The 26531-nt window shown below is 37.8% G+C and overlaps 1 protein-coding gene across 1 annotated transcript; it reads right to left on the reverse strand.

The window, feature by feature from the left end:
- Window positions 1-75: 75 nt before the first annotated feature.
- SLC25A31 (solute carrier family 25 member 31) lies at window positions 76-17861 on the reverse strand. Its single transcript, XM_042469004.1, has 6 exons — window positions 17448-17861; window positions 9751-9878; window positions 7226-7343; window positions 6722-6876; window positions 1900-2025; window positions 76-471 (listed from the first exon to the last, which is right to left on the reverse strand). The coding sequence occupies exons 1-6, from the start codon at window positions 17662-17664 to the stop codon at window positions 271-273; spliced, it is 945 nt and encodes a 314-aa protein (XP_042324938.1). The 5' UTR covers window positions 17665-17861; the 3' UTR covers window positions 76-270.
- Between the last annotated feature and the right edge of the window lie 8670 nt (window positions 17862-26531).

Below are 26531 nucleotides of genomic sequence, written 5' to 3' on the forward strand. Positions count from 1 at the left end.
TTTTATTTTGTAATGAAAAGAAATAACAAATGGAAGAGTCTGGAATAAGAAAACCAGGCATATGGAAACAACAAACAAATTATAAATCACAACTTTTAATGAAAGGAAACAATCATGCTTTAGCTGCTTGAGAGTACATACAGAATTAGCAGATCCATGTAAGGAATGCTAACTTTTTACAGCACTTGTGGTATAATAATGAATATACTCAGAACAGGAAAACTTCTATCTCTGTGTGAGATGCAGGTAAAGTAGATTGTCATCAGTGGCTTAGTCAGATGATCTCCCTATTGAAGGATCAATATTAAGAAACTCTTTTATTTTGTCATACAGGACTAACACCAGGGCACCTCCTGTACCACGAAGAACATTTGAGAAGGCTCCCCGAAAGAAAGCATTTAATCCTTCCTGGCCATAAATCTTGACAAAGCAGTCAATAGTTCCTTTGTACTGACGTTCAGCCTCACCACTCTGCAGTCAAAGAAAGTTAGACACACTGAGATGACTCAAAAACATACATAATATGTGGCATTTAGTCCATAGCATTAAACATTTCAATAATAAGTCTAGAAATACCAATCAATAATTTTGCCTGTTTTTAGTATAGGAACCTTAATGAACAAATATTTTCCTGACTTAGCACTCAGGAGCTAAATATAGCAAGCCTATGATCTTCTTGTGATGTTTCTTTAAGCTTCAGAGTTAAATGAGGTCACTTCTTTCCTCTGGGCATTTTGCAGCAAGCTGTTCTTAGATAATGTCTGCTGAATGTTTTTGGAACATTGTTCTTCAGTGAGTTTTCATTAAATTTCACACTGGCAGTTTTCAACATCAACACATATCAAACTGGGAAAATCTAGATTTTGCAAAAGTTGGGAGTATGGCTTGCTCAGGCTTGGGGGTTTCAAATGCCACACAGAGGATTCTCAATTTCAGTAAATAAAACACTCAGAGCATTTTGGGATTTTATAAACACTAATTTAAAAGATATGTTCAAGTTTTGGGGGTTACTTTTACTGGACTTTCAGCAAAATGTGTCAAAGTAGAATTAGATAGCACAGAATACAAATATTCAAGATTTTTAACATTTACTATCCAACCCCAAATAAATAGACTTCCTCTTCTATATTTTAAAATATATTTGTATATATTTATTACACACATAAAATGTATAAATACATCTATAGATGTGTGTATAGAAAGATGAATTGATACAAACACGCACACATTCAGAAGGAGGCAAGATAAGTGAAGCAATAAAAACAAATATGCTAGTACAGTACTGTACTTCACCACTTCTTCAACCTTTTCTAGCAAACCCCTGTCAGAAGACCTAAAAGAGTGCCAAAAATAACTGGGAATATCTATCTGTCTGTCTGTCTGTCTGGGAGAATACAAGGCATTTCATATGGATGTTTCCAATTTTTTAAAATTGCTTTTTATTTTCCACCAATTTTAGTAATTTCGAAGTATACAAATAATAATGGGATCATAAATAGGATTCTGACCCTTTTCATGCAATATCCTATTCACCGAAGAATATATCTTATTTAGTGACAGCTTCTGAATAACAGACTCAAGATTCTAGATAGAAATGGGCATGGTTTCTGCCTGGAATTCTAAAGACCTGTTGTTGGTCAGTGTATACAATATTGAATTAGATATTATAATGGTCTGATTGAGAATAAGGCAGTCTCTGATGTTGCTAAACCTAGGGATTTATTTATTTATTTGGTAGGGCATTCTGTATCGGTTATCACATCCATGTGGTTCATTTGTTTGGGGGGAAAGCATAGAAGAATGAGACAACTATGTGTGAATAAACATCATCAAGAAATAATAAATGATAATATATGCTAAATCGCATACAAAGCAATGATTGCTAAATATGTATTTTACCTGCATCATCATGCGTCTTCTGACAGTGTCAAAGGGATATGACAGTATCCCAGAAAATATAGTCACAACTTGAGCAATTGCAAAAGCAACAAGGAACGGTGTTTCTTTTGGATTTGGCAGCAATCCCTAAGAGAACAAAACAGAAAGAGAAAACCATTGGGTTACCTAAACATACGTAATCTAAAACCAGAAAAACACATATGATCAAATAATCAAATTGTTCCTCATTCTGATCTTCATAATGCTTTGAACAATCCTTCACATTTTCAGTGTAATTTAAAAGATTCTTTTAAAGGTACCAAACAAATCAAACAAAATAATCTAAAATAAAGAAACAGAATGCATGTATGGTCTGCCAGATCCACAAGTCCAATAACATGAAATCTAGGCACCTGGAACTTGGCATGTATACTAAAAAGACCCAAGGAGTGTGACCTGAGCTTTCAGTTCATTTTAATATCTTAAATAATTTGTTTGAAGCCTGTCATGTTACCTTCAATCACTAGGTGGCACACATCTCTAGCCAGTTCATAGGTTTGCATTCTATTATTTTTTGAAGCCATGGAACAGTAGTGTGAGGAACAGTTATAGGAGTGTCCCTTTCTGCAGTTGCAGATCACCCCTCTTCACAGGCATGGAGAGGACAAACTCCTTAAGAAGCTCTAAAGAAGCATCATGCCAACAGGTGTGACCTAGGGTTACCAACGGCAGTGCCTCAAACAGGCTGGTCACAATATCCCCGTCTGTGGCAGGTATATAACTCTGCTTGAAGGCTTTGGTATAATATCAAAGTAAGGGCGAACATATCTATATACAGCTTGTATGGTTGCTGTCATCAATATGAATGAATGAGAATCAATTTAGTTTACTGCCAAGATGGTTCACTGTTGATCCACAGTGCAGATCAGGCCTTTAAAGCTGCTTCATACATCCTCAGTTTTCATATGAAATTTTAGTCCTGGTTAAAAAAACAGTTTGGGTTCATTTTTAAGAGGGAAAAAATCAACATCTATATTTGTATTTAATTTCCATTGTACTTTTAAAAAGAAGCATATCCATTGCCCAGTATCCATGTTCAAAGAATTTAACACATGTGTAAAGACAGTGGGAACTAAACTCAGTAGGTGCTGTTATGGACTCCTGAATACCTGCAGACCTGGGGTCTTCATATTTATATATCTCATGTTTTTGAGAGATCAATGGCCTTTCAGGAACATTAGGTCAGGTTCCCAGGTAAAAAAGGATAGCTTCTCTGGAAGCACATGTACATCCAGGTAAACAAAATCACCAAATCTAAAGTGCTCCTTTCTTCCCCTAAATAATCTGCATTTCGTCTTGAAACTTGAGACAAAACAGTAAGCCCATCTCTCTGCCTATCCCCCTGTTGTGTCCCCAGCCAAACTTTTCCATCCGTTCATCTCAGGGGTATTCTGAATCAATCACTGTTTTTATTACACTAAAATTAAAGCCATTAATCACTCTGGAATCCTGTTGTCGATTCCTAGGACAATTATTTCAGCCTTTGTTACCTGGCCAAGATAGCCCATCACCTAGGGCTAGTTTTAAGGTATAAATATGGTTTCAAAACCTAGTATCTGCACACACACACACGACATACAACTCTGCACCCTGTATATATTCTGTGTCATCTTCAGAATTCCCAGTCTGAGCCGCTAAAGCTTTCCAAGGTCTTCTTATCGGACAGGTAATTATAATCCCACTGCAAACCCCTAAAAACTCTGCAATTCCTCTTTCCATATTTTCCATTTTATAACTGTAGCAATAGCAAGTACATTTCTATACCACTTAGCAGTGTACTTAAGCACTTCGGGCTAGCTTTGTATGCTGTATTGGTTTGAACTCCTATTTCGTGTGCTTGATTGCACTCTGGATTTTTCTAAATAAAAACCTTCTTAATTCACCCAAACCTGGATTCTTCTCAGTTAGTACTGGTGTACAATGGTGCAAATGATCCAAAGGTTACTCAAGCTTCTTGCCAAAGCTAATTTCTCCAGCATCTGAAGTAAAACTGACAGTTGGTAGGGAACCCCCAATCACCCCACCTATTCTTTGGGTAACAGTGCACAGAGTAAAGAATTTATTGGCAATACCAGCTAAGAACTGAAACCTGAGGCAACAACAATTTTGAATTTATTTATAATTATTCACAATGTTTTCAGGAGCAAGCCTCGGCAATTACAGAACTATCATTCTGCTGTAACAGTCATGCTTTCATCCTATGGCATCCTAGGATTTGCAGTTTAGGGAGGGACATTTAGAATTCGCAGCCAGAGAACTTTAGTGCCCTTACCAAAATTACAAAACATAGGATTCAACAGGATGCAACCATGACAGTTAAAATAGAATGGTATAAGTGTGTAATGTGGATGGGCCCTGAGTCTGGACAGATGTTCCGAGGTTGCATGCCATCAGCACTAAAGGGTGGGGCCAAAGCCCCAAAGAGGTGGCCTCCACCTCTTGGCGGACAGCTTCAACGGACTTGCCTGTCCAAAGCCAAAACACACTTCCACATACTCACATGCCATGGACATATATTCACTCACATATTCACCGACCTCATTCACGTATTCATATGTACACATAGCCCCCACTTATTCACATTTACCCCTATTTATTCACCCATGCACACAGTCCTTTCATGCAGCTACATACAGACACACACACACACACACCACTAACCAGTCAATGACATACATTTGGTCTTGTGTTGGACAATGTGAAAAGGAAACCCCTTTATTATTCTTAAACACAAGAGCATGAAAGCCGGGAGACAGAGAAAGAAACTGATATCATTTCCAGATTGCTATACAGTACTGCATGGTGAAGAAAGAAGCTTCCTCCCCTGTATGCATCACAAAAATGCCCCTAAATCCACCAACTCCAGCCATACATTATTGCCTTACTTCTCTTTCCAACTGGGAGGTAAACCAGCATGGAGTGTAATCCCAATGTTATATCAGGACAGATATATGGAGTACATTTTAACAGCTGCAACATTTTCCATATATGAAACTTTTATTAAGTAGGGGCCGCCATATGTCAACAAGCAACGTGGAGGCACACACGCACACGCCAGTTTCACAGAGCTGGCTCATCTGTAATGGGGTTTGATTGTTCTGGTCCAGAGAACATAGTATCCCCCGAGATTACAGAAGATGTCCACCAGTGGACTAGTGCAGAGGTGGGCAAACTCCAAGTGCCCACTGTTCTGATCCCCAAGGGTCACATCAGCCTCTCCAAACAAATCAATGTAATTCTTGGTTATTGTTTTTAAAACACTGTGGTGTTTTTTATTGTTTTTAAAAAGCCCTGCCCACCTTTGTTTTAGAGGAGAAATGTCTCAAGGGATGATTTTTACATTTTTGGGGACAAAAATGAACATTAAAACAAAATTTTGGTTTTTGTTCTTGTTGCTTCAGTGGGGCTTTGCAGGCTGCAAAAAACGGCACTGTGAAACTCATTATTTCCACCCCTGGTCATCAAGTATTGGATTATGTCCTTGAAGATCTGCTGAACACCAACTCACTGAATAACCACCTAAAGTTGCAGTCCTAAATGCAGTTACTAAGGGAATAAGAACCACTAAACACAAAGGGATTTATTACCATCCCCACCCCCTTATCTTCTGTCAGTTTGCTTACATTCATTAACTAATAAATATCAAGTGCTCTGTTACAAATAATATGCTAAAATCTTCTTGACTACAAGGTCGGTTGCATTTAATTCCATGGAAACAATGAATGCCTGTATGCAGAGCAATGCATATTAAAATATTTCTGTATCGCCTCCCACACTATAAGGCTTCCGAGGCAATAATCAAATAAAAATCATTAAACAAGCTTCATTTATATACCACTTCATACCGCCCAAGCAGTGTCTAAGCGGTTTACAACTGTAAGCTAATTTGCTCCCAACAATCTGGGTACTCATTTTAGCAACCTCAGAAGGATGCAAGCCTGAGTCAAGCTTGAGCCCTTTTGCTGGTCTTGAACAGTGTTGCCAACAAACCTCAAAGATAATTCCCCAAATGTTTGGCCAAAACTCACCAAATCCCCCCCACATCTCACCAAATACTTATTTCAACTCTCAAAATTACCATTAAAACCAATCACCAAAATCACACCAAAGGCTCTGAAAAGTACCCATTTTGGTGTGAAAGTCACCAGATTGGCAACACTGGTCTTGAACTTGCAACCTTATGGTTGAGTGGCTGCAGTACAGGCATTTAATCACTGTGCCACCAGGGCTCCTAAAAAAAACAAATATAAAAATATGTTTTAAAAACACATTAAAATACTCTTTAAAAACTCCTAAAGCAGTCTAAAACAATCCTAGAAATCCAGTTATATAGAATCTAGAATTATAAAGAACTATAGAATTATATCTAAATCTGCTTCTTTCTTCCAAGTCACCAGAGCAGCTATTGTGAGGAAACTGCAGATTGCTTGGCCCAAGTACTGTATTAATGTATTAACCTTTCCCAATCCAGTTTCTTCCAGGTACTTAGGCTATAATTCGCACCAGCCTCAAATAGCCAGTGATAAAGAATGCTGGGAACTGTTGTCCAAAACACATGGAGGGAACCAGGTTGGAGAAAGGAATTAGCAATAAATACATGGAAAAAGTTTTTTAACAAGCCTTGTTACTGAACGCAGTATAATTCTAGGCAAACCTTTGTCTCTTCTGTCTCACTCTGTGAATCAGAATTAGTGACATCACTGTAAAATTTATTACATAGTAAAAGTGGCACCTAAATAATCCATTCTTGATTGAAAGGTGTGAATTTAATCAGAAAACTTACTTTTATGGTGTCATAGCATCCAAAATAGGATGCCCGATATACAATGATCCCTTGTACTGAAACACCAAATCCTTGGTATAGGCCAATAACTCCATCTTTTTTTGCAATTTTAGCAATACAGTCAGCAAGGCCTGTAAATTGTCGCTCAGCCATACCTAAGAGGAAAGGTTTAGAAATTAACTTTATGCAACAGAATCAGACAATTGATGAAGAAGCCAGTGTGACTTCGAAAGCTTGCAACATGTAATTGTGCATTTTGGTTGGTCTCATAAAGGTATCATTGTTTGGATGTTATTGGATTTGCTATATGGTCAACACGGCTACCCCTAGATGTTCCCTGCAAGGATGCAATACTTGTTTTTTCCAAAAGTGAATGCCAAAATAACTGTCTTTTCCAAATATGAATATCAGTAGCAGAGTAAGCATACATATCCCCTCTCCCAATAACCAACTAACTACAAGTCTGGACATACCCTGGAAATAGTATTAAGACAATGTCCTTACCTTTTCCAATGTCAGCACCTAATCGTGTTCGTGCAAAATCTAATGGATACACTACACACAATGAAGTTGCCCCAGCTGCTCCGCCAGAAGCCAGATTTGAAACGAACCATCGCCCAAACTGGAATGGAAACAGAGTTCAAAAACAGAGTTCAACATCACTTTCTAAATGTTTCTAATCAATATATTCAAAGAGGTAGAAAACAGTGCAGATTCACTGTTTTCTACATTCCAACTGATCAAATGTAAAGTATAAGCAAATGACATTTTTAAAGTATGATTGTTAGAGCAGGGATGGGTACTTTTCCTTCCCCTTGGGTATGCAAGTTACAGCTGATGGGATGTATAGTCCAGCAATATCTGAAGGATCACCCTGGTTTAGAGAAATCTCACAAGCAAAAATGAATGTGTGAAATGGCTGCTAAATTAGTCTTAAGTGAAAGTGTAAGCACCACTGAAAAAGTAGAGTTTTTAAAAGTATTATTTGAGACATCTGTGATGGCTCTTTCAGACATACACATTATCACATCATGTTACAGTCAATGAGTGATGAATAGAATCCATAAAGATGGCCTTTTCAGGCTTATTTCCTTTAAAAGATAGTTTGTGGTGTCTTTTGTTATGTTCACTTTTACAGATTGAAAAGGTGTTGGGGAAGCAACAATCAGTACCATCAGCACTGTAAAGAAGATGATCATTTCCAAGTTAGTTCTTCTAACCTGTATATCCCATGTGACAGGACAAACAGGCTGAGCAGGCTCTATGGATCAGTCACAAGATATGCTTAAGGCAAATTGCTTTTATTATTAAAAGGAATGATGCTGTTTTTTCTGGCTAAATATACAAGACTAAGAAGACAGGCAGGACAGTATAAAAACTTAATATTAAAAATGGTCTAATTAGGAGTTGGGGAATGAAGGTTAAACTTCTCTTTCATTAGCTCCATATCTTAAAGCAAAGCATTTCAAACCTTCTGAGGGAGGCAAGGACACCTGCTAGGAGTTAGAGGGAAACTTTATACCTCTCATGAGTATGAAGGGTCCACTGCACTGCCCTCACACACACACAAAATAAAATATTGCCTCCAAATGTGCTCTAGGGAGCATTTTCACCATGTTTGCTCCCTAGGCTATTTTAGGCCCAGGAGAGGTCTTTTTTTTTACAATGGGAAACAACTTGGAAATCTGGTTCATTTTTTGTTTGTTCTTTTTTTAAGGCATCTCCTGAGCCGTCTGTCTTGCAAAATATAAAAACCCCATGAATCACAGAGAGCATTTGGGAGCAATTATTCTGAACTCTGAGTGGGCCTGGGTCTACTTTTCTACCCATTTTAGAGTCTAAAGGATTCTATATAATGAAAGGACTCTGTCCATTCACAAAGAGTACCATGATCCTGTGAAGGATCCTACTAGAGAAGCCAAGGAAGAAGCAGTTTTCTGATGTACCCCTCCTCCTCAACTTGCTTTTCCATTCCAGAAGGAAGCTGCTCTCAGGAACTAGTTTTGGGGATAAAGGGAAGGAAGGACAGCAGGGAGCAGGAAACACAATGAAAGTTATCTCCCCTTTTCTTTTGTTACCAGGATTCCCTGTGTGGTAATCTCTTTAGTAGATGCTTCTGTCAATATGACCAAATTCAAGCTATCATATCCAGAGGTAGTCATGTTGGCTAGACAGGTGAACATGGTGAAAAATACAATAACATCCAGAATCCACAAAACAGCAATACGTTTATTGGCCAACCAAAATGTACAAAATTCATGATGTAAGCTTTCAAAGCTTAAATGGCAAAGGTGTTAACAATCAAACAGGAGAAAGAAAAATACAGTATGACAATGTTGGGGTCATATGCCTACATTTTATCAAGATGTTGTTCTCAGTTAAGATGGTAAGGAGGCTCTGGGAGACAAAGAATAAACTCCAGGAAGTAAAGGTTAAAGTCCATTAGCAATACAACAATTTGGGATGTTTTATCTAAGCATCTAAAAGTTTTTCAGATGCAAACACTTCATGGATCTCAAAGGAAGTTCATATTGTATTGCTAATGGAGTTTAAATTTTACTTTCTGGAGTTTATTCTTTGTTTCCCAGAGCCCACATGGCCAAGGAGGAGTGATGGCCTCTCCCCAAATTGGATATCCCTCTGTACCATCTTAACTGAGAACAATTATTACAACATCTTGATAAAATGTAGGCATATGACTTCAACATTGTTATTGGAGGTGTTATTTCTCCTCTTTGATTGTTAACACCTTTGCCTGATGAAGAAGCCACTTGAGCTTTGAAAGCTTGCACCGTGTATTTTGTGTATTTTGGTTGGCCAATAAAAATATCATTGTTTTGAAGATTTTGGGTATTATTCTACTTCAAGACACCATGTTTGTTTGATAAGCTTTCACAAATCTGTCAACATAATCATAATCCAAAAAAAAATTCCTTAAACTATTCATTTCTGCAGGATTGGACCAAGCAAAAGGGTATGGGACATGTACATAATCTGTTTTAGTAAATCATATATTAAACCATACTTACTTGTTTATCTTTATCCACTCCAGACATGAAAATCTGCTTGTACTTGTCCTTAAAAGCGAAATTGAGGGCTTGAGTTGGGAAATATCGGATAACATTGGCAAGATTGCCACGCCAGAAACTGAGAAAGCCTAGATGGACAGATTTAACAATGTGCAATTTATATTATCATAAATGTTTTCCACTGCATGGCTATATTTTTATTATTTCATGTGATTCAAGTTATTTCAATCTTCTAAAAAAAACTAATAGAGCATCTTTCCCTACTTTAGATCACTTCTTTATTTTTTCCATAACAGTGGCCTTTAGAACTATGAATTATTTCAGGGACTATCCATTTGGCAAGTGCATCAGGGCATCTCATACTTGGATATAAGAGAAATGATAACAATGCTTTGAAAATGTAAACTTCCCTCTCTGACATACAGTATTCTTTGGGGTGCTTATCTGCAGATGTGGCTATTAGTACTAATTTTGGTTAACTTTGTTTTGTCTCTCGGAACCTTTTCAGATGGCCAAAAAGATTTGTAAGTGCTAATGTAGCACCACTACTTGGGGAAGATGTCTGGTTCCCAATGACAAAATTCCAGTTTGGACCCCAACATCATAGAATTTTCTCTTTGGCAGTACAGTACTAGATTTAATAATCAATCCTTTTTATTTATTATTTTGTTTCCTGTTTTGTTAACTTTCTTCAATTTAATTTGATCTGTTGTGATCCCATGAATGAGAGACCTCCAAGTCACTCTATCCTCAAATGCCCGACTTAGCTTTTGCAGGTTCAAGACTGTGGCTTCTCTGTTTGAATCTATCTATCTGGTATGCAATTTTCCTCTTTTCCTATCACCCTCAACAGAATCCCCAACAGAATCCATCTTTTTTAGTGAGTACTTTCTTCTCATGATATGGCCAAAGTATGACAATCTCAGTATTATTATTATGCTTTATTTATATAGTGCTGTAGATTTCTCATTGTCTATACAAGCGAAATCTTTGATGACCTTCTCTTTTTGCAACAGAACAATTGCTTTACATTATACCGATGACCTAGGGTCATAAAGAAAGCTAACCTGAACATGACAAACAGGTTAAAAATAACAACACAACTCCTGTACATTCTCCATGAAACAAAAACCTCTTGAAAGCCCCCTTTTGTCCATTCAGATTATTTAAGGTGGTCCTCTGCCACTACGCAGATGAATTTTAGAGTCCTAGTGTTAGCATCATGGTCAAACATTAGTGACATGGAAGAGATAACTTGTATTAATGACCTCATTGGATATTTTTGTATTCCCTTTGCAGTTTTAGGCTGGGAAAAGATATGAAGTCTGAAAACCAACTGAGGCAGTTATTTTTTTCCCTATTGCTAATCTGTTTGCATGGCGAAGTGGTTTGAGTGTTGACTATGACTCTAGAGACCACATTTTGATTCTCAGCTCAGCCATGAAACCCACTGGGTGACCTTGGGTAAGTCACATGCTCTCAGCCGCAGGGGAAGGCAATGGCAAACCTTCTCTGAACAAATCTTGCTAAAAAGACCCTGTGACAGGATCACCATAATTCAGAAACGATTTGAAGGCGTAACAACAACAACAACCTGCTTGTCTAGTTCTCATAGTTATTGGGAGGAGAGATGCATACTATTTCCACACTTTGGTTTTCTTTGTTTGCTTCTGCACTATATAATTCCTGACAGCCCAATTTCCATTGGCCTTGCCCTACATGGGGGGGGGGGGGGTTGCACCCCTGCCCAAGGGTTTCCTATATTTCCAGTGATAGGGATTTGTTAGTCTAAGTAGAATTTGTGGGACCCATCAGTGAAAGGACTGGAATGCTTCTCTGCTGTGTACCATCTGCTGCATCATTTACCACCAATAAAGCTTATGCTATAGCAGCAACATGTGTCAGTGTTTGGCACCGAAAGAACCCTGAGAGGCCTGGAACTACACCCGATTCTGGAACAAGACATAAGCTTATGAGTTAATGATATCAGAGAATTTAAAGAGAAGGGAAGAGACATCAGAGTAAAATCTATATAGGCAGATATAGGTGCACAATGGGAAACGGCACGCAAGCCCTGCTCTGACTCTATGGCTAATCAGCTTGATATGCTTAAGCTACCAAACATTCTCAAATTAGATAAGAGATTAATATAAAAGGGATAAAAGATACAAAACACTATGTTACTGCATAGGTATGCACCTCCATCTTGGAAACTGAGCACCCTATTTTTAAAAAAAACGGAAACAAAGCTTCAGGAGAGGTGGGATATAAATAAAACTTATTATTATTAAAGAGCAATGAAAATTATGACTGAGATGTTATTTAATACAGGAGGAAATGCTAACTGTTGTATAACTTCTTAGGGCAGAAAAGAGAGGGCTAAGAAAAATTTTATTATAATAAATATTAATTTTGCAGTATGGACAGTCCCAATTACTTTTTAGTTGTCCCACTTTTTCAGCTGGATAAAATGTCCCAGTTTTTTCTCTCTTCCTCTCACTTTCCTCCTTTGTCCTCAGCTTACTTCTATTTCTGCAAACCAGTTCAAAGTGAAAAAGCAGCTAGCATTCAATTAATTCATCAGAGAGGAGAGAAGATGAAGGGATTTGCCTTTCCCAAAAGCCAACTACATAGCTATTTTAATGTGTACTGGTTTTATTTGTTCTTTTAAATTGATGTGTGCTTTTAACTGATTTTGCGTGTTGTATGTAGTATGTTAATTTGTTATTGTTCCTTGCTTTGATTCATGGGGAGAGATGGGTAAGATAATGATATAATAATAATAATAATAATAATGTAATTTAATTAATTTGACATATGCACAATCTTTAGCATATGCTAATATCACCATTTTTAACAGAGTAGAAAACAGAGTATTTGTTTATAATCTCTGGCTCTTTGAACCATTAGTAACACCCGTTGTACTACTATGAATATCATGGTGCTTTTGTTACGATCCATATGCTTCTTCAGGAATTATTTAGGTGCCCTCTTTTTAATCAGTCCTGGGTTACCTACATAGATGTAAAAACCTCATACCTTCCAACATTTCACTGATGAAAACCAGAACATGTGTGGCTAGGCAACATCAGAATCAAAATGGAAGAAGTTATTAAATGAGGAAGAACACACAAACTACAGCTCCCTGGATACTAAGGAGAACGTTTAATACTGGATCAGAAAGGACATTTGGGAGTGATTATGTAAATAGCCTTAGTCATGTCTTGATTCTATTTATTGACTAGAGCTTCAACAGGGTTGTTAGTGGTACCAGACATAAAACCATCTAAGGCTTTCTAGAATCCTGAAGAATCCATTAGCCTTTGAGGGCAGGAGAATATCTTAATAGATCCACTACTTATGCAGTGATGGCTACTAGCTGTGATGCTAACTCTGGACCAGAAAACGATCTGTCCATGACAATTTGGAGGTATCAATCACCTCCACCCACAGATCCATATGCTCCAAGCTGAAAACAGCATCCAGGGTGTGGCCTGCTGCATGTGTGTGCCCTGAAATCATTTGGGATAAGCCCCTGTTTGTCATGGATTCCATGAACACCCAAGCTGTACCAGCCAGACTGGTCTCAAATGGGATGTTGAAATCATCCAAGATCAAAAGTCTGGGCGACTCCAACATCAGTTCTGAGACCGGTTTCTTGAGCTTGGCCAGGAAGCCTGTTAGGCAGCAGGATGGATGATACAATGACAACACCTCCAATCTATCCTTGATTTCCAAGTTAAGGTATACACATTCAGTGTGGTTCATCTCCCTAACTGATACTCTGGTCAGGTTAAGATGGTTTTTGTAGACCACAGCTACTCCACCTCCACCTCCACTTTCCCTCACCTGCTCACTGGCACAGTACCCTTCTGGGAGATCCTGATTCTATATCGGGCCACTATCATCTCTAAGCCCAGTTTCTGTAAAGCATGCCAGGTCAGTCTCCTCACAGTAAGGAGATCATAGGTTGTATGCATTTTATTTTTAAATGACCTGGCATATTTTTTAAAGGTAAAGGTTTTCCCTTGACAAGATTGTCTAGTTGTGTCCGACTGTAGGGGGCAGTGCTCATCTCCGTTATTGTACGGGGTGCTGCTCATCTGTTATCTGAGCTGAAGAGCCAGGGTTGTCAAAGACAACTCTGTGGTCATGTGGCCAGCATGATTTCACAGAATGCTGTTACCTTCCCACCAAAGTGGTACCTATTTATCTACTTGCACATTTACATGCTTTCGAAGTGCTAAGTTGGCAGAAGCTGGGACTAGTGATGGGAGCTCACTCCGTCATGCAGCATTTAGGCCTCAAACTGCCGATCTTGCAATCATCAGAGTCGGCATCTTAGCTGCTGGGCCACTCCGTCCCATTACACAGCATTACACAGAAGTAAAGTGAGGTTTTGTGGGATAGGTATTAAATATCTTTCTCTCCTTCCTCTGTAATAACATGCCACCCTACCATTGTCATATCTCCCTCTCCCCAAGATACTCAAATTGCTGCTCTCTTTCTTTTGTACGTTATCCCCATCAGAACAATAAACAACTAACAATAAATGCAGGTTAAACAATTAAATACTGGTTACACAATCAAGTACACAAATAACACAGAGACACACTCCAAAATCACAAGATAGGGCCTGAACAGACAGGCTGAAATAAAGCTACTTCGAGTCACTTTGGAGGTATGCTGTTTAAATGATGCATGCGTCCTAAGAGGCCGGAAGCTGCGCCAAAACCACACTCCAGTCCTAAGGATTACTGCATTATTTCTGAAGTGCCAATGCAGCTTCAGTTTCAAAGGACTGTTCGACTTTTTTTAAGGTTCTAATATTTTTTTGCCACCAAAGAGGGTGTTAAGACCGTTAGAATTATGAATGGTGGACTTGGTTTTTTGTGGATATTGGAAGCATGTGCACAGCAAGATTTTAATAATCATAATCCTTGCAATGTTTTCATAATGTTTTGGGCTAAGTGCAGATTGTCCTCCACAAGATTCATATTAGACAAGGCAAGGACAGCTTTCTAGAGGCTGGAAGCAAAAAAAACCTGGGAAATATGTGTTCCAAGTTTACCATGACTTTAAATTCATTCTTCCATGAGCCTAAGGCTCAATACAGAACAACAATCCTATTATTAGACAAACCATGACTCTTTGAGACATTTTGATAATTGTGTTGTTAAGGCTAAAATGATGCTGTGCATGAGTGCTTTATTAAATAAAAAATTAGATCAGAAAGATTATTTCTAGAAAAAGACTGCTGAGAAGTAGTAGGACTGATATAGCTCTGAAAAGGGTGAGGCTGACAGTTGTGTGCCTTTCTGACTTATGGTGATTCTAAGATGAACCTATCATGCAGTTTTCTTGGCAAGATTTATGCAGATGAGGTTTGCAATTGCCTTCCCATGAGGCTGAGAACATATAACTTGCCCAAGGGCTTCATGGCCAAGCTGGGAATTGGACCTTGGTCAGTCCTGAATTCAAACTATATGCTGTTTCAAGAGATAATTCTGGTTATAAAGGGCAGCACAGAAGAACAAGCAAATATTAAGGAAAGGACATTTGGTGATGTTAAGCCCACAGAAGCAAAGGTCTCACTGCAGGAATGTAATACAAGAACTGAAAAATACTGGGGGATGAAGCAGCAGTACTTCTCATAGCAAATGGTACATCAAAAGGAACCAAAGAAAGAAAACTATTGAAAAGCTTTGTGTGATCAGAGAAAACATGGCAATTCTTTTTTCTTCTTCCTTTAAATAGAGTTCAGAACAGTGGTGGAAGAGGGTCAACACGAAAGGAGGTTACAACTAAATTTAAGGCAAAAAGTAGCTAAAGCAAGCACAAGCATTATGTCTGTAAGGATCAGAGAACAAAAAATAGACCCCAGTGATTTTATGTACTGTTGTGTACAATGAAGCTCTTGTTAATTTCTGTACATTTTCCAAAATATAATTTTAGTCTGTTGGAGAAAAACTCAGCAAAAAACAGTTTACAGCAACATATAACAAATTTATTATGGTGACATCTTCTGTAGATCCAACTGTTTGCCAAGAAGCATTCACAAATTTATTTATTTATTTCTTAATTCTGTTATGAGGAATATTCTAAAAGTTTCAAGCTACACACAAAGCATTTACCTTTGTCAAGTCATCAATTTAAAAAAAAATCTTGAAAAATAACTTGAAATATCTTCAAAATAGGTATCTCACTACAACCCTCAAAAGTTCAATTTCACATTTAGGCATAATATATAATTTGTCCTATCACTCATTGCTATCACATCTTAAACAGCCTAAACCATGTTGAGTTAGTTTGTCCCACCATATTAAATTCATCATTTTCTAGTAAATCTTGTAGAACTACAACCTAAAACCAAAGGACAAAATCTCAGTTTTGTGTTACGCAAGGATATAAAGGTAGCTCGCAAGACTGAACTGAATTGGGTTTTCTTTTTTAAACTATAAATTTAGCAAATTCTAACTACACAATGAAACAGGTACCACACCTGGCTAGAAACTAAGAAAATATGGGCACAACAGAACATGATGATGCTCTTATTGAGGACAGCACTGAGAACTTCTGTTTTCTGCAAAAAGAATGAACTAGAAAAACGTGGTTAAGGAGATTGCAATATTGCTTGAGAACACATACAAATCAGAGGCTGCAAAGAACAAGTATTTATATAGTACTGTACTGAATGTTGAAAGAGCTTAACACACATTTCTCAATAATCCTCACCATCATCCCCAAAAGGTAGGCCAAGAATATCATTGCTGTTGCTGGGCTAGAAACATCTACACATCTACTATATTTATGATACGGGTGAGATTTTAAAAACTGGGCTACTTTCCTTAACAACTCACGCTCAGGGTCATCAGATGTCATAACCGCAAAGGAGGCCAAGGCATTGCAAAATGTAGGGCATGCAAGGAAAATGTAGGGTGTTAACCAAATAAAAGCAAAAAAGTTCATATAAATGCATATTGTTCTTAGCCATGCTCAAAATGGAGGATATTTTGGAATTCTTTCTAGACAGGAGGCTGAAATGTGGGGCCAGTGTGACCAGATATTATGACCACAAAGGGGGACAAGGCATTGCAAAAAGTAGGGCATTCAAGAAAAATGTAGGGCATTACCAAAGAAAAGCAAAAATATAAATGTCAATTCATGCTTCTAAGCCATGCTCAAAATGGAGGGCATTTTGGAATTCCTCCTGGACAGGAGGTTGAAATGTAGGATCAGGGTGACCAGATGATATGACCTCAAAGGAGGACAAGGCACTGGAAAAGTTAGGATAGTCAAGAAAAATGTAGGATATTATAACATAAAATCTAAAAAACCACAGATAACTATAAATTCATACTTCTTGGGCAAAATGGAGGGCATTTTGGAATTCCTCCTGGACAGGAGGTTAAAATGTAGGACCAGGGTGACCAGATGTTATGAATGCAAAGGAGGACAAGGCACTACAAAATATGGGACATTCAAGAAAAATGTAGGACATTACAAAATAAAAGGCAAAAAAACCCACAACCTCGTATAAATATAAATCCATGCTTCTTAGTCAAAATGGAAGAATTGGGATTCTTCCTGGACAGAAGGTTGAAATGGAGGTCATGTCCTGGAAAAGGAGGACATCTAGTCACCCTGCTCACGCTTTAAGTACACTGTACAAGGTCCTTTCTCCAAGAAGGCCATACCTTGCTCCCGAGGGATGCGCACAAAGCAGTCGATCATGCCTTTGTATTGCTGGTCGGCGCGGATCTGTTTGGATGAGGCCTGGACCTGGAGGAGCAACTTGACCCGCTCAATGGGCGCCACTGCGGTCTTGGAGACGGCAGCGGCCACCCCGCCTATCATGAGGTCCTTCCCGAAAGAGACGGGGTCAAACAGCTGCTTTCCCTCCGCGGCCTGCATGGTGTTGCCTGGAAAGAGGCACCGATGTTTTGGTGGCTGGAGAACCTCCAAGGTGCATCACCCAACTCTTCCAACTGCCACTGCTCAGGAATTGCTCATGGGTTCTAAGCCCCCGCAGAAGAAGACACATTCATTCTCAAGGCACATGACCCAGCCATGTCCAATCACAGGGACAATCTCCCTGAGCATCATTGGTTCAAAGAATGTTATGCACCCCCAGAGGCCTACCTTTGGGGGTGATTGTAAGGATTGTCGAAAATATGTGTGTGAAGCTCTTTCAACATTCAGTGCCACCATATATACTCGACTATAAGTCAACGTCATGTTTAATGATTATATTTTAGTTAAGGGGTGAGGGATGCTATTTTAGTTTGCATAGGTTATGTATTATTAGGCATTTGCTTATGTAAATTGTTTATGTATCTTATGTACTTGTTAACTTTTTTTTATCCCTAGGGTAGAGTCAGTTATTGTTAGTTGATTATATGTTTTTATGCCTTGTACTGTGCTTTGTATTACTCATATATTTTTTTCCTTTTCTTTTTTATTTTGGTACTGTGTTATGTTTGTAATTTGAATTTTTTAATATTGCTTTGTTTGGGTAATTTTGTTTAATGTTTAATGACGGGTGTATTTTAGTTAAGGGATGAGGGGTGGAGTTTTATTTTGTATACATTATGTACTGTTTAGGTATTTTATTTATTTGCTTACGTAAATCTTTTATTATGTATTTTTATGTAATTTTGTAAACCGCTTTGATCATTTTGGAAAGGCAGTATATAAATAAATTTATTATTCTTATTATTATTATAAGTCGAGGACAGATTTTTTGAGACCAAAATTATGAATTTTGATATGACCTAAGGAAAAGTTGAGGGTAAAATTTAGCGGCATGTAACAAAGGATCTAAAGGATGAGGCAAGGAAAACAATGCCAAACAACTTGAAAAATTCCAGCAAGCACAACTGTTTGTGCTTATCCTAAAGGATGGATGAATGAGAGAGTAGAAGGGGTCAATGCTTTCAGGACAGATTATGCTCTTGCTTTTCACCAGGGCATGGTTCTTTTTTAAATAAGAGTTAAAGTACATTACTTACATTGACCCACGGATAAGTCGACTCAGGTTTTTGGGGTCAATTTTTTGGCTAAAATTTCTAGACTTATACATGAGTATATTCAGTATATAAATGCTTGTTCTTTGCAGTCCCTGATTTTTATGTGTTCTCAAGCAATATTGCAATCTCCTTAACCACATTTTTCTAGTCCATTCTTTTTGCAGAAAACAGAAATTATCAGTAGTATCCTCAATAAGAGCACCATCATGTTCTGTTGTGCCAATATTTTATTAGTTTCCAGCCAGATATGTTACCAGTTTCATTGCAGTGTGTAGTTTGCTGGAATTTGCTAAATTTATAATTTAAAAAAAGAAAACCCAATTAAGTTAAATTTTGTGAGCTACCTTTATATCCTTACTTATGGCCATCTGCACCACAGAACTGAGATGTTGTCCTCTGATTTTAGGTGTAATTCTACAAGATTTACTACAAAATGTTTAATTTAATATGATGGGACAAACTAAATGAACATAATTTAAGTTGTTTAAGATGTGATAGCAATGAGTGATAGGACAAATTATATATTATGACTAAATGCGAAATTGAACCTCTGAAGGTTGTAGTGGGTAGTATGATATCTATTTTGAAGATATTTCAATTTGTTTTTGAAGATGTTTTTAAAAAAATTATAGTTCATATTGTGGTTGAAGTGGATGAAATGTGGGACATGTCCTGGTGACGGTAGTGGTGGTGGTTAAAGGCTGCAGCTGCCTAAGGCCTAGCAGTGACCAGGGTGACCTGATGTCCTAACTGCCAAGGAGGACAAGGCACTGCAAAATGTAGTACACCCAAGAAAAGTACAGGGCCTTACAAACAAAACTTTCATATATAAATGTAAATTCATGCTTCTTAACTGTGCTCAAAATAGAAGACATTTTGGGCTTCATCCTAGAAATGTAGGACCAGGGTGACCAGATGACCAGACTGCAAAGGAAGACAAGGCACTGCAAAATGTAGTATATTCAAGAAAAGTGCAGGACCTTACCAAATAAAACCTAAAAACACTCATATAAATATAAATTCATGCTTTTTAGTTGTGCTCAAATTGGAGGATATTTTGGAATTCCTCTTGGAGAGAAAGTTGAAATGTAGGTCCAAGCTGACTAGATGTTATGACCGCAAAGGAGGACAAGGCACTGCAAAAGTTAGGACACTTGAGAAAAATGTAGAACAGTACACAATAAAAGCTAAAAACATCAATATACATATAAATTCATGTTCCTTAGTTATGCTAAAAATGAAGGACATTTTGGACTTCATCCTAAAAAAAAGGTTGAAATGTAGGACCAGGGTGACCAGATGTTATGAGTACAGAGGAGGACAAGGCACTGCAAAATGTAGTACATTTGAGAAAAATGTAGGACATTACACAATAAAAGCTAAAAAATACTCATATACATATAAATGCTTGCTTCTTAGTTGTGCTCAAAATGGAGGGCATTTTTGAATTCTTCCTGGACAGAAGGTTGAAATGTAGGATATGTCCTGGAAAAGAATAATGTCTGGTCATTCTGGAAGTGACCAAGGAGGACAGGGGAGAGCTCTAATTGTTGTTAATTGTTCTGAAGTTTTTTGACATTTGGTGGCTTTTTCCAGATCTCCAAGACACCCAGTTATTAACATTGCTACTAAGGTCTTAAAAACTCAGGACTGTGGGTTCCTTGAGTCTACCCATCTGTAACATAGGCTTTCTTTGTAGGAAAAATAATTAGCTGGTTTATAATTCCCAGACCCCCTGATGGCTGCAGGATCCTGGGACCTATAATCCAAAAAATTATTTTTTCCAGATTTTGCAGAAATTGTTGTAAATAAGATTCCTTGGAGTAAAGATCTGGACCTACAATCTTTAATTTAAAAGCAATATGGAATTATTATAATGTATGTATGTACATGATTATAATGTCATGAACGGGCTGAGTAATTACTTGAATAGATGGCATCAATATCCTAGTGACTGATTCCAACACGTATCATTGGTTCTTCCTTTAAAAGGATTATCTGGAGCAGGTATATATAACAAAATACTGTAAACTCTTTTTAAAAAAAACATTTAATGGTCCTGTGTTTTGGAAAGTGTTTATAACTCCATTGATTTATGCTGAAGGGTATGTATGTTTTTAATATGAAAAATCTAATCCTATGTGGTTTTATGGAATATAATTAATTTAGTGTTGTCTTGTCTTTTTAATACTTATAGTATATTTGTATTTGTATTTGTTTTTTAGTCCATTAAGACCTTTTCTTGTGAAGTCTGAAATACATTGGATTATTTAAAAAAATAAACAGTTGACCATTTTGGAGTATGCAGATCTCATCTCCTCACTGTTTTCTTCCTTGTGTCTGTATGTTGTTTGCCTTCAAGTCATTTCCAATTCATGCCAACCCTAAAATGAAACTATTGCAGGGTTGTTGTTTTTTTGGCAAGTTTCTTCAGATTTTGTTTGCCATAGCCATCCTCTGAAGCTGAGAAGATGTGAGTTACCCACGGTCACCCAGTGGTTTCATGCACCTGTAATACAGACTTCTTCCATAAGAAAAACAACTGCCTGCAGGATTCTGGGACCTGTATTCCAAAAATTAATTTTTCCAGACTTGGCAGCAGTTTTTTTTTAAGGTTCCTCAGAGTAAATCTGCTGTGAAGTGACAGGCATTCAGGTTTCATCTGTTAAATAGTAAATTGGTTTTGCAACATATCACATGAGGATTTTACAGGATTAATTTAAGGATAAAGTGTATTTGCGGCAATGGCAGTTTCTCCAGATCCTGTTCCAGTTCCCACAAACAATTCAGCATTGACCTTCTATTGTATTTTGTTGAAAAGACATTTAGTGCTGGCGTGGGCAATGTAATATTACAGTGGAGATTATCAGACGGGGGACGAAACATCTTTGTCCCATCCTTGTCCCATTCTCATAGCATGATCCGAGAAGATTTTCATATGATGTCGCATTATCCCATCCGGAAAGTGCAACTGATAGTGATCGTGCGAAACACTTTCAAACAACATCACACAGATCCCACCATTGTCCTGTCAGTGAAGCAGCTTTGCCCAGCATTTTGCATTAATGGAAGTTCATGTTAATGCAATGCCGCTTCAATAATGGGACAATGGCGCTACAATCTGTAAGCTTTTCATAGGATCACATTTGAAGATGGGATAAGGACGGGAGAGTGATCCTGTTCTTATCCCGTCCCTGTGTGATTATCTCCAGTGATAGTTTACTTTCCATTTGGAGAGCATGACAAGGATTTTAGGGATTCACAGACATTTTTAAAATATAAAGCTATTTGGATTGCCTAAACAGAGTCATCTCTATAGTAAGATTTCCATCATGAATTTGTCTAGTATTTAGAAGATGCTGAAAATGACTTCAAGATTCATTAATAATTCTTGCAAGTGCAAGATGAAAATTTAAAACACTGAACCGTAGAATCATAGAGTTGGAAGTGGCCACATGGGCCACCAAATCCAACCTCTTGCTCAGTGTAGGATCTTTAGCCAGAACATTTCCAGCCAGTAGCTGTCCACTCTCTTTTTGAAGATGTTCAGAGAAGGTGACACCATCACCTCTAGGCAATTCGTCCCATTGCCAAACAGCTCTCACTGCAAGATGTTCCTTCTAATGTTTAATCAAAATCTACAATCCTATAACTTAAAACCATTAGAATTGGTCCTCTGAAGCAGCAGAGAACAGGCCTGCCTCCTCCTCTGACAGCCTTTGAGATATTTCAGGAGTGTGATCAGTCTTCTCTTCACCAAACTGAAACATGCCAAGCTCCTTCAACCTCTCCTCATATGTTTTGTTCTCTATACCTTATCATTCTCGTTGACCTTCTCTGAACTCTTTCCAACTTGTCTTTATACTTCTTAAAATAAAAAGTGGGGGACAGAGAACATTTCCTGCTCAACTGAGCACTTACAAGAGCAAATCTCAGAATGTGAGAAATTATACTCAACCCAGCACCGAAAGAAGAAAAGTTCCAGCTTTAGCAAAGCAAAATAATCTCTCACCTTTCTACCCTCCAAAGTGATCAGTTAAAGGCAGTTTGTTTGTTTATTTAATTTGTATGCCACCTTTCTAAGGCAGCTGCCAGAGACACTAAAAAAACAAAACAAAACAAAAAACCCAACAACCCACAGTAAAATAAATAAATGCAATTAAAATCACCACATAGAACTATATAAAATCATATACAAGACATCCCATTTTTAAAAATAAAAATAAAAAAAGAGGTTTCCCTGCTTATACATTAAAAGCCTGCTTAAACACCAGTCTTTACCTACTAGTAAAAAGAAAGCAAGGAAGGGGCCAGGCTAGTCTCTCATGGGAGCGAGTTTGAGGATGGGAGCAGCCAATGAAAAGGCTCTTGTGTCCTCATCAAGTGAGCCTGATGGTGTCAGGACAGAGAGAAAGCCTTCTGCTGAAGCTCTTGGGGATCTAGCAGGTTCCTATGGGGAGATATGGTCTTTCATAGTCTATACAGTATAGGTCTTTATAGGTCATAACCAGCACTTTGAATTTATTGTGCCTAAAAACTGATTGATAGCCAGTGAAGCTGTTTCATCAAGGGAGTTATATGCTCCCTATAACTGGCCCCAGTTAGCATTCTGGACACAAGCAGCCCCATGTAGTGTGTGTTACAGTAGACCATATGGAATGTAATAAGGGCATGTGTCACTGTAGCCAATCTGAGATCTCAAGGAATGGGCACAGCTGGCATACCAGTTTTAGCTGTGCAAATGCACTCCTCATCTCTGCTGAAACCTGGGCATCCAGGCTCAGAGTTGAATCCAGGTAAACACTGAAGCCGCAAGCCTGAGATTTCAGGAGGAGTCTTAACTCCATCCAGCATAGGCACAACCTCTATTCACTTATCTGTCTTACAGCTGACTAGTTGGACTTTGCAGTAGTACAGTATTTGGTATACAGATCTGAGAATTACATGGTTTAAACACTATTTTTCTTAGACCAGTTCAGAATTAGGTACTAACAACAGTGCAAGAACAGGATTGTACTATAGTTTGATATTCCCATGTACTGAGAAAAATACATGTAAGCGTATTTACGGTATAATAAATGAGAACATTACTATTTTGTGGTGTCTCAGATTAAGAAACAGCCATTCACTATGGGATAGAAAAGATAAATCATTATCAAACTAGAATCCATAGGTGTAACAGTCTAATAATCCACACTCATGGATTCTTATAAATTTAAGTGCTGTTGATTTCAAGATGACTACTTAACATGAATAAATCTGAATCCAGCGGAGTGTATACAGATGTACACAAATTACAGTGTGCAATTACATGAATTTTACCCAGTCCTTCCAACGACATTATAAACTGTTCCCAAAAGGATAGCCTTGTTAGATTATAGCCTGAGTCTATATTACCTCTATAGCCCTAGTTGGGCTAGTGTACAAAAGGCCATGCTATTATAAACTTGTCAGTCTTTCTCATGCCACAGCATTATTGATTTTATTGTTAACAGATTTTTATTGTAAACTGTGTTATCCAATTCTCTGTTAAATCCTGACAGATGCCAAATCCAGATTAAGAAACTGTAAGTAAGTAAATATTTGACTAGGTCTACTGAGAGCAGTTTTGGTCCTGTCCCCCCCCCCCCCCGGGTCTCCCAGTTAGAGTTGCCACATTTTCCAAAAACCAGTACTGTATAGGATTGCCTTCTCTGTTTTAAGTCCAATATCAATAAAACAGAGCTATAGAAAGCCTGCCTCAAGTCTTGTGAGGGCCTGCTTTGACAAGACTTGAGGAAAACATTATATAGGTTTGCCTCATGTGCTACTCATCTCACGTCATTTATGCCTATAGAACTGAGTGGAAAAAGAATGGGCACCAGACACACAGCCCCTGCTACATTTTGTATGTAATGCAAGACTATTTTGCTGTTCAGGGATGGGTCTGTTGTTGAGTATAGATGGTACCTGCTCTTCATCATCTCACCAAATCAAAACGTATGGGATTTGGGGCTGCTCTGCCTCAAACAATAAAAGATATGGAACATAATTGGCATCTGGGTCTCCTTCTTTGACCTCCAGGGTGTGGTAATTTGTATTGGCTGCCCCTACCTTGTCAGCCCTGCATTTCACATTTATAATGGTGTAGATCATGACTATATGTGAGGAACTGGAAGAGTAAAAAGGTTTTAAATGGACAGTTTTGAAATAATGTAGACAATATATATGCTTGTAAAAAATGGGACGGACATTCCTTATGAAATGACTGCCCAAGGTTGGCTTTCAAATTATAGGTTTAACTACACATACGTCTGCTCCATCTTAAATACTGCTGGAGAAATGATCTTCCTGAAGACCAAAAGAGATGAGGTGGCATTCACACAATTAGCAACTTGAACAGCTTTTAAAAAGTAAGTAGCAGGCAACAATGAGAATTTTGGGCAGGATAGCAGTAGGAGGGCTTTTGTTTCCTCACCAACTATCAGTATTGAATGGAAAGCTCCTTTCCACATAAGGGCAAACCTTTTTCTTCTAATGCAAATAAATAAATATAACCTGAAAGATCTTCCTAATGAGATTCCACCTCAACTTTAGGAAGAACTTTCTGACAGTAAGAGCTGTTTGACAATGTAACACTAGGAGTGTGGTGGAGTCTTCTTCTTTGGAGGTCTTTAAAGTGAGGCTGGGTGGCCATGTGTCAGGGGCGCTTTGATCCTGTGTTCCTGAGTGACAGGAGTTTGAACTAGATGGCCCTTGTGTGATTATATTCTCTCTCTCTCTCTAATAACTAACAATATAATGAAAACATCCAATGGTATGTTATAATTAAACACCATAAAATGTATGAGAATATGAAATACTGTACAAAAGGCACACTGTTTCACAAACATGACTTTATTGTAAAAAACATGCAAAAATAATTTACATACAGTTTAAAAAGATTAATATTGCTTAATTCTTCCCTTTGCCTCACCTTACTTTATAACAAGTAATTTTTTAAAATTTAGAAAATTATATGTAGCAGTCTTTTGTATTACAAAACACTTTAGCCCTTTAAAGTAAGGTAGTCATCCTTTTAGTAACCTGAGAAGACAGTCCCTATTGAATTTTCTTTCCTAGAATTTCAAATGTACCACCAAGTTCCTTTTCTACTACACAATGGACGAAACATTACATTCTCTTGACTGAGATCTAGAAGTGTACATGTACAACTGAGTTCTTTTGCCTGACTGTTTTCAGAAGGTACCCTCACTTATTAACCAAACTGCAATTTGCATTTGGGGAAATTCATGAGAAACTTGGCCATCCTGAAGAGGGAACTTCCAAGAAGAAAACCTAGCTCTGAGAAAAATACACATGGTATATATTACACATCCATCTTGATTACAGCCCTTATATGTGTAAGGTTTGTCACTACACAGCAGAGATAAATAATCAGAACTTAGTTGGATTTTTAAAAAAGTATTCTGAAGACAGTATTTTAAGGAGAGCAGATATTATAATTTTTTCTTATAACTATTTAGAAAATTAACAAAGTTATCAAAGAGCCTAAAATAACATCCTTAATAAATTAACTTTGGGCATGAACAGACAGGCCAAAATAAAGCTGCTTCAGATCACTTTGGAGGTATGCTGTTTAAATGCTGCATGCATCCTAAAAGGCCAGACGCTGCGCCAAAGCCACGCTCCAGTCCTAAGGACTGGAGCGTGGCTTTGGTGTAGCTTCTGGCCTTTTAAGATGCACGTGTCATTTAAATAGCATACCTCCAA

Source organism: Sceloporus undulatus, chromosome 5, assembly GCF_019175285.1.
Source record: "Sceloporus undulatus isolate JIND9_A2432 ecotype Alabama chromosome 5, SceUnd_v1.1, whole genome shotgun sequence".
NCBI lineage: Eukaryota > Metazoa > Chordata > Lepidosauria > Squamata > Phrynosomatidae > Sceloporus > Sceloporus undulatus.

Bases quoted from the DNA above. Each gene is read 5' to 3' on its own strand.
- SLC25A31 (XM_042469004.1), bottom strand. From the start codon at position 17,664: ATGCAGGCCGCGGAGGGAAAGCAGCTGTTTGACCCCGTCTCTTTCGGG. The intron at 6,877-7,225 runs GTAAGGACATTG...CTTTCCTCTTAG, and splicing joins AGGTGCTGACATTGGAAAAG to GTATGGCTGAGCGACAATTT. The intron at 2,026-6,721 runs GTAAGTTTTCTG...TTGTTCTCTTAG, and splicing joins GATGCTATGACACCATAAAA to GGATTGCTGCCAAATCCAAA.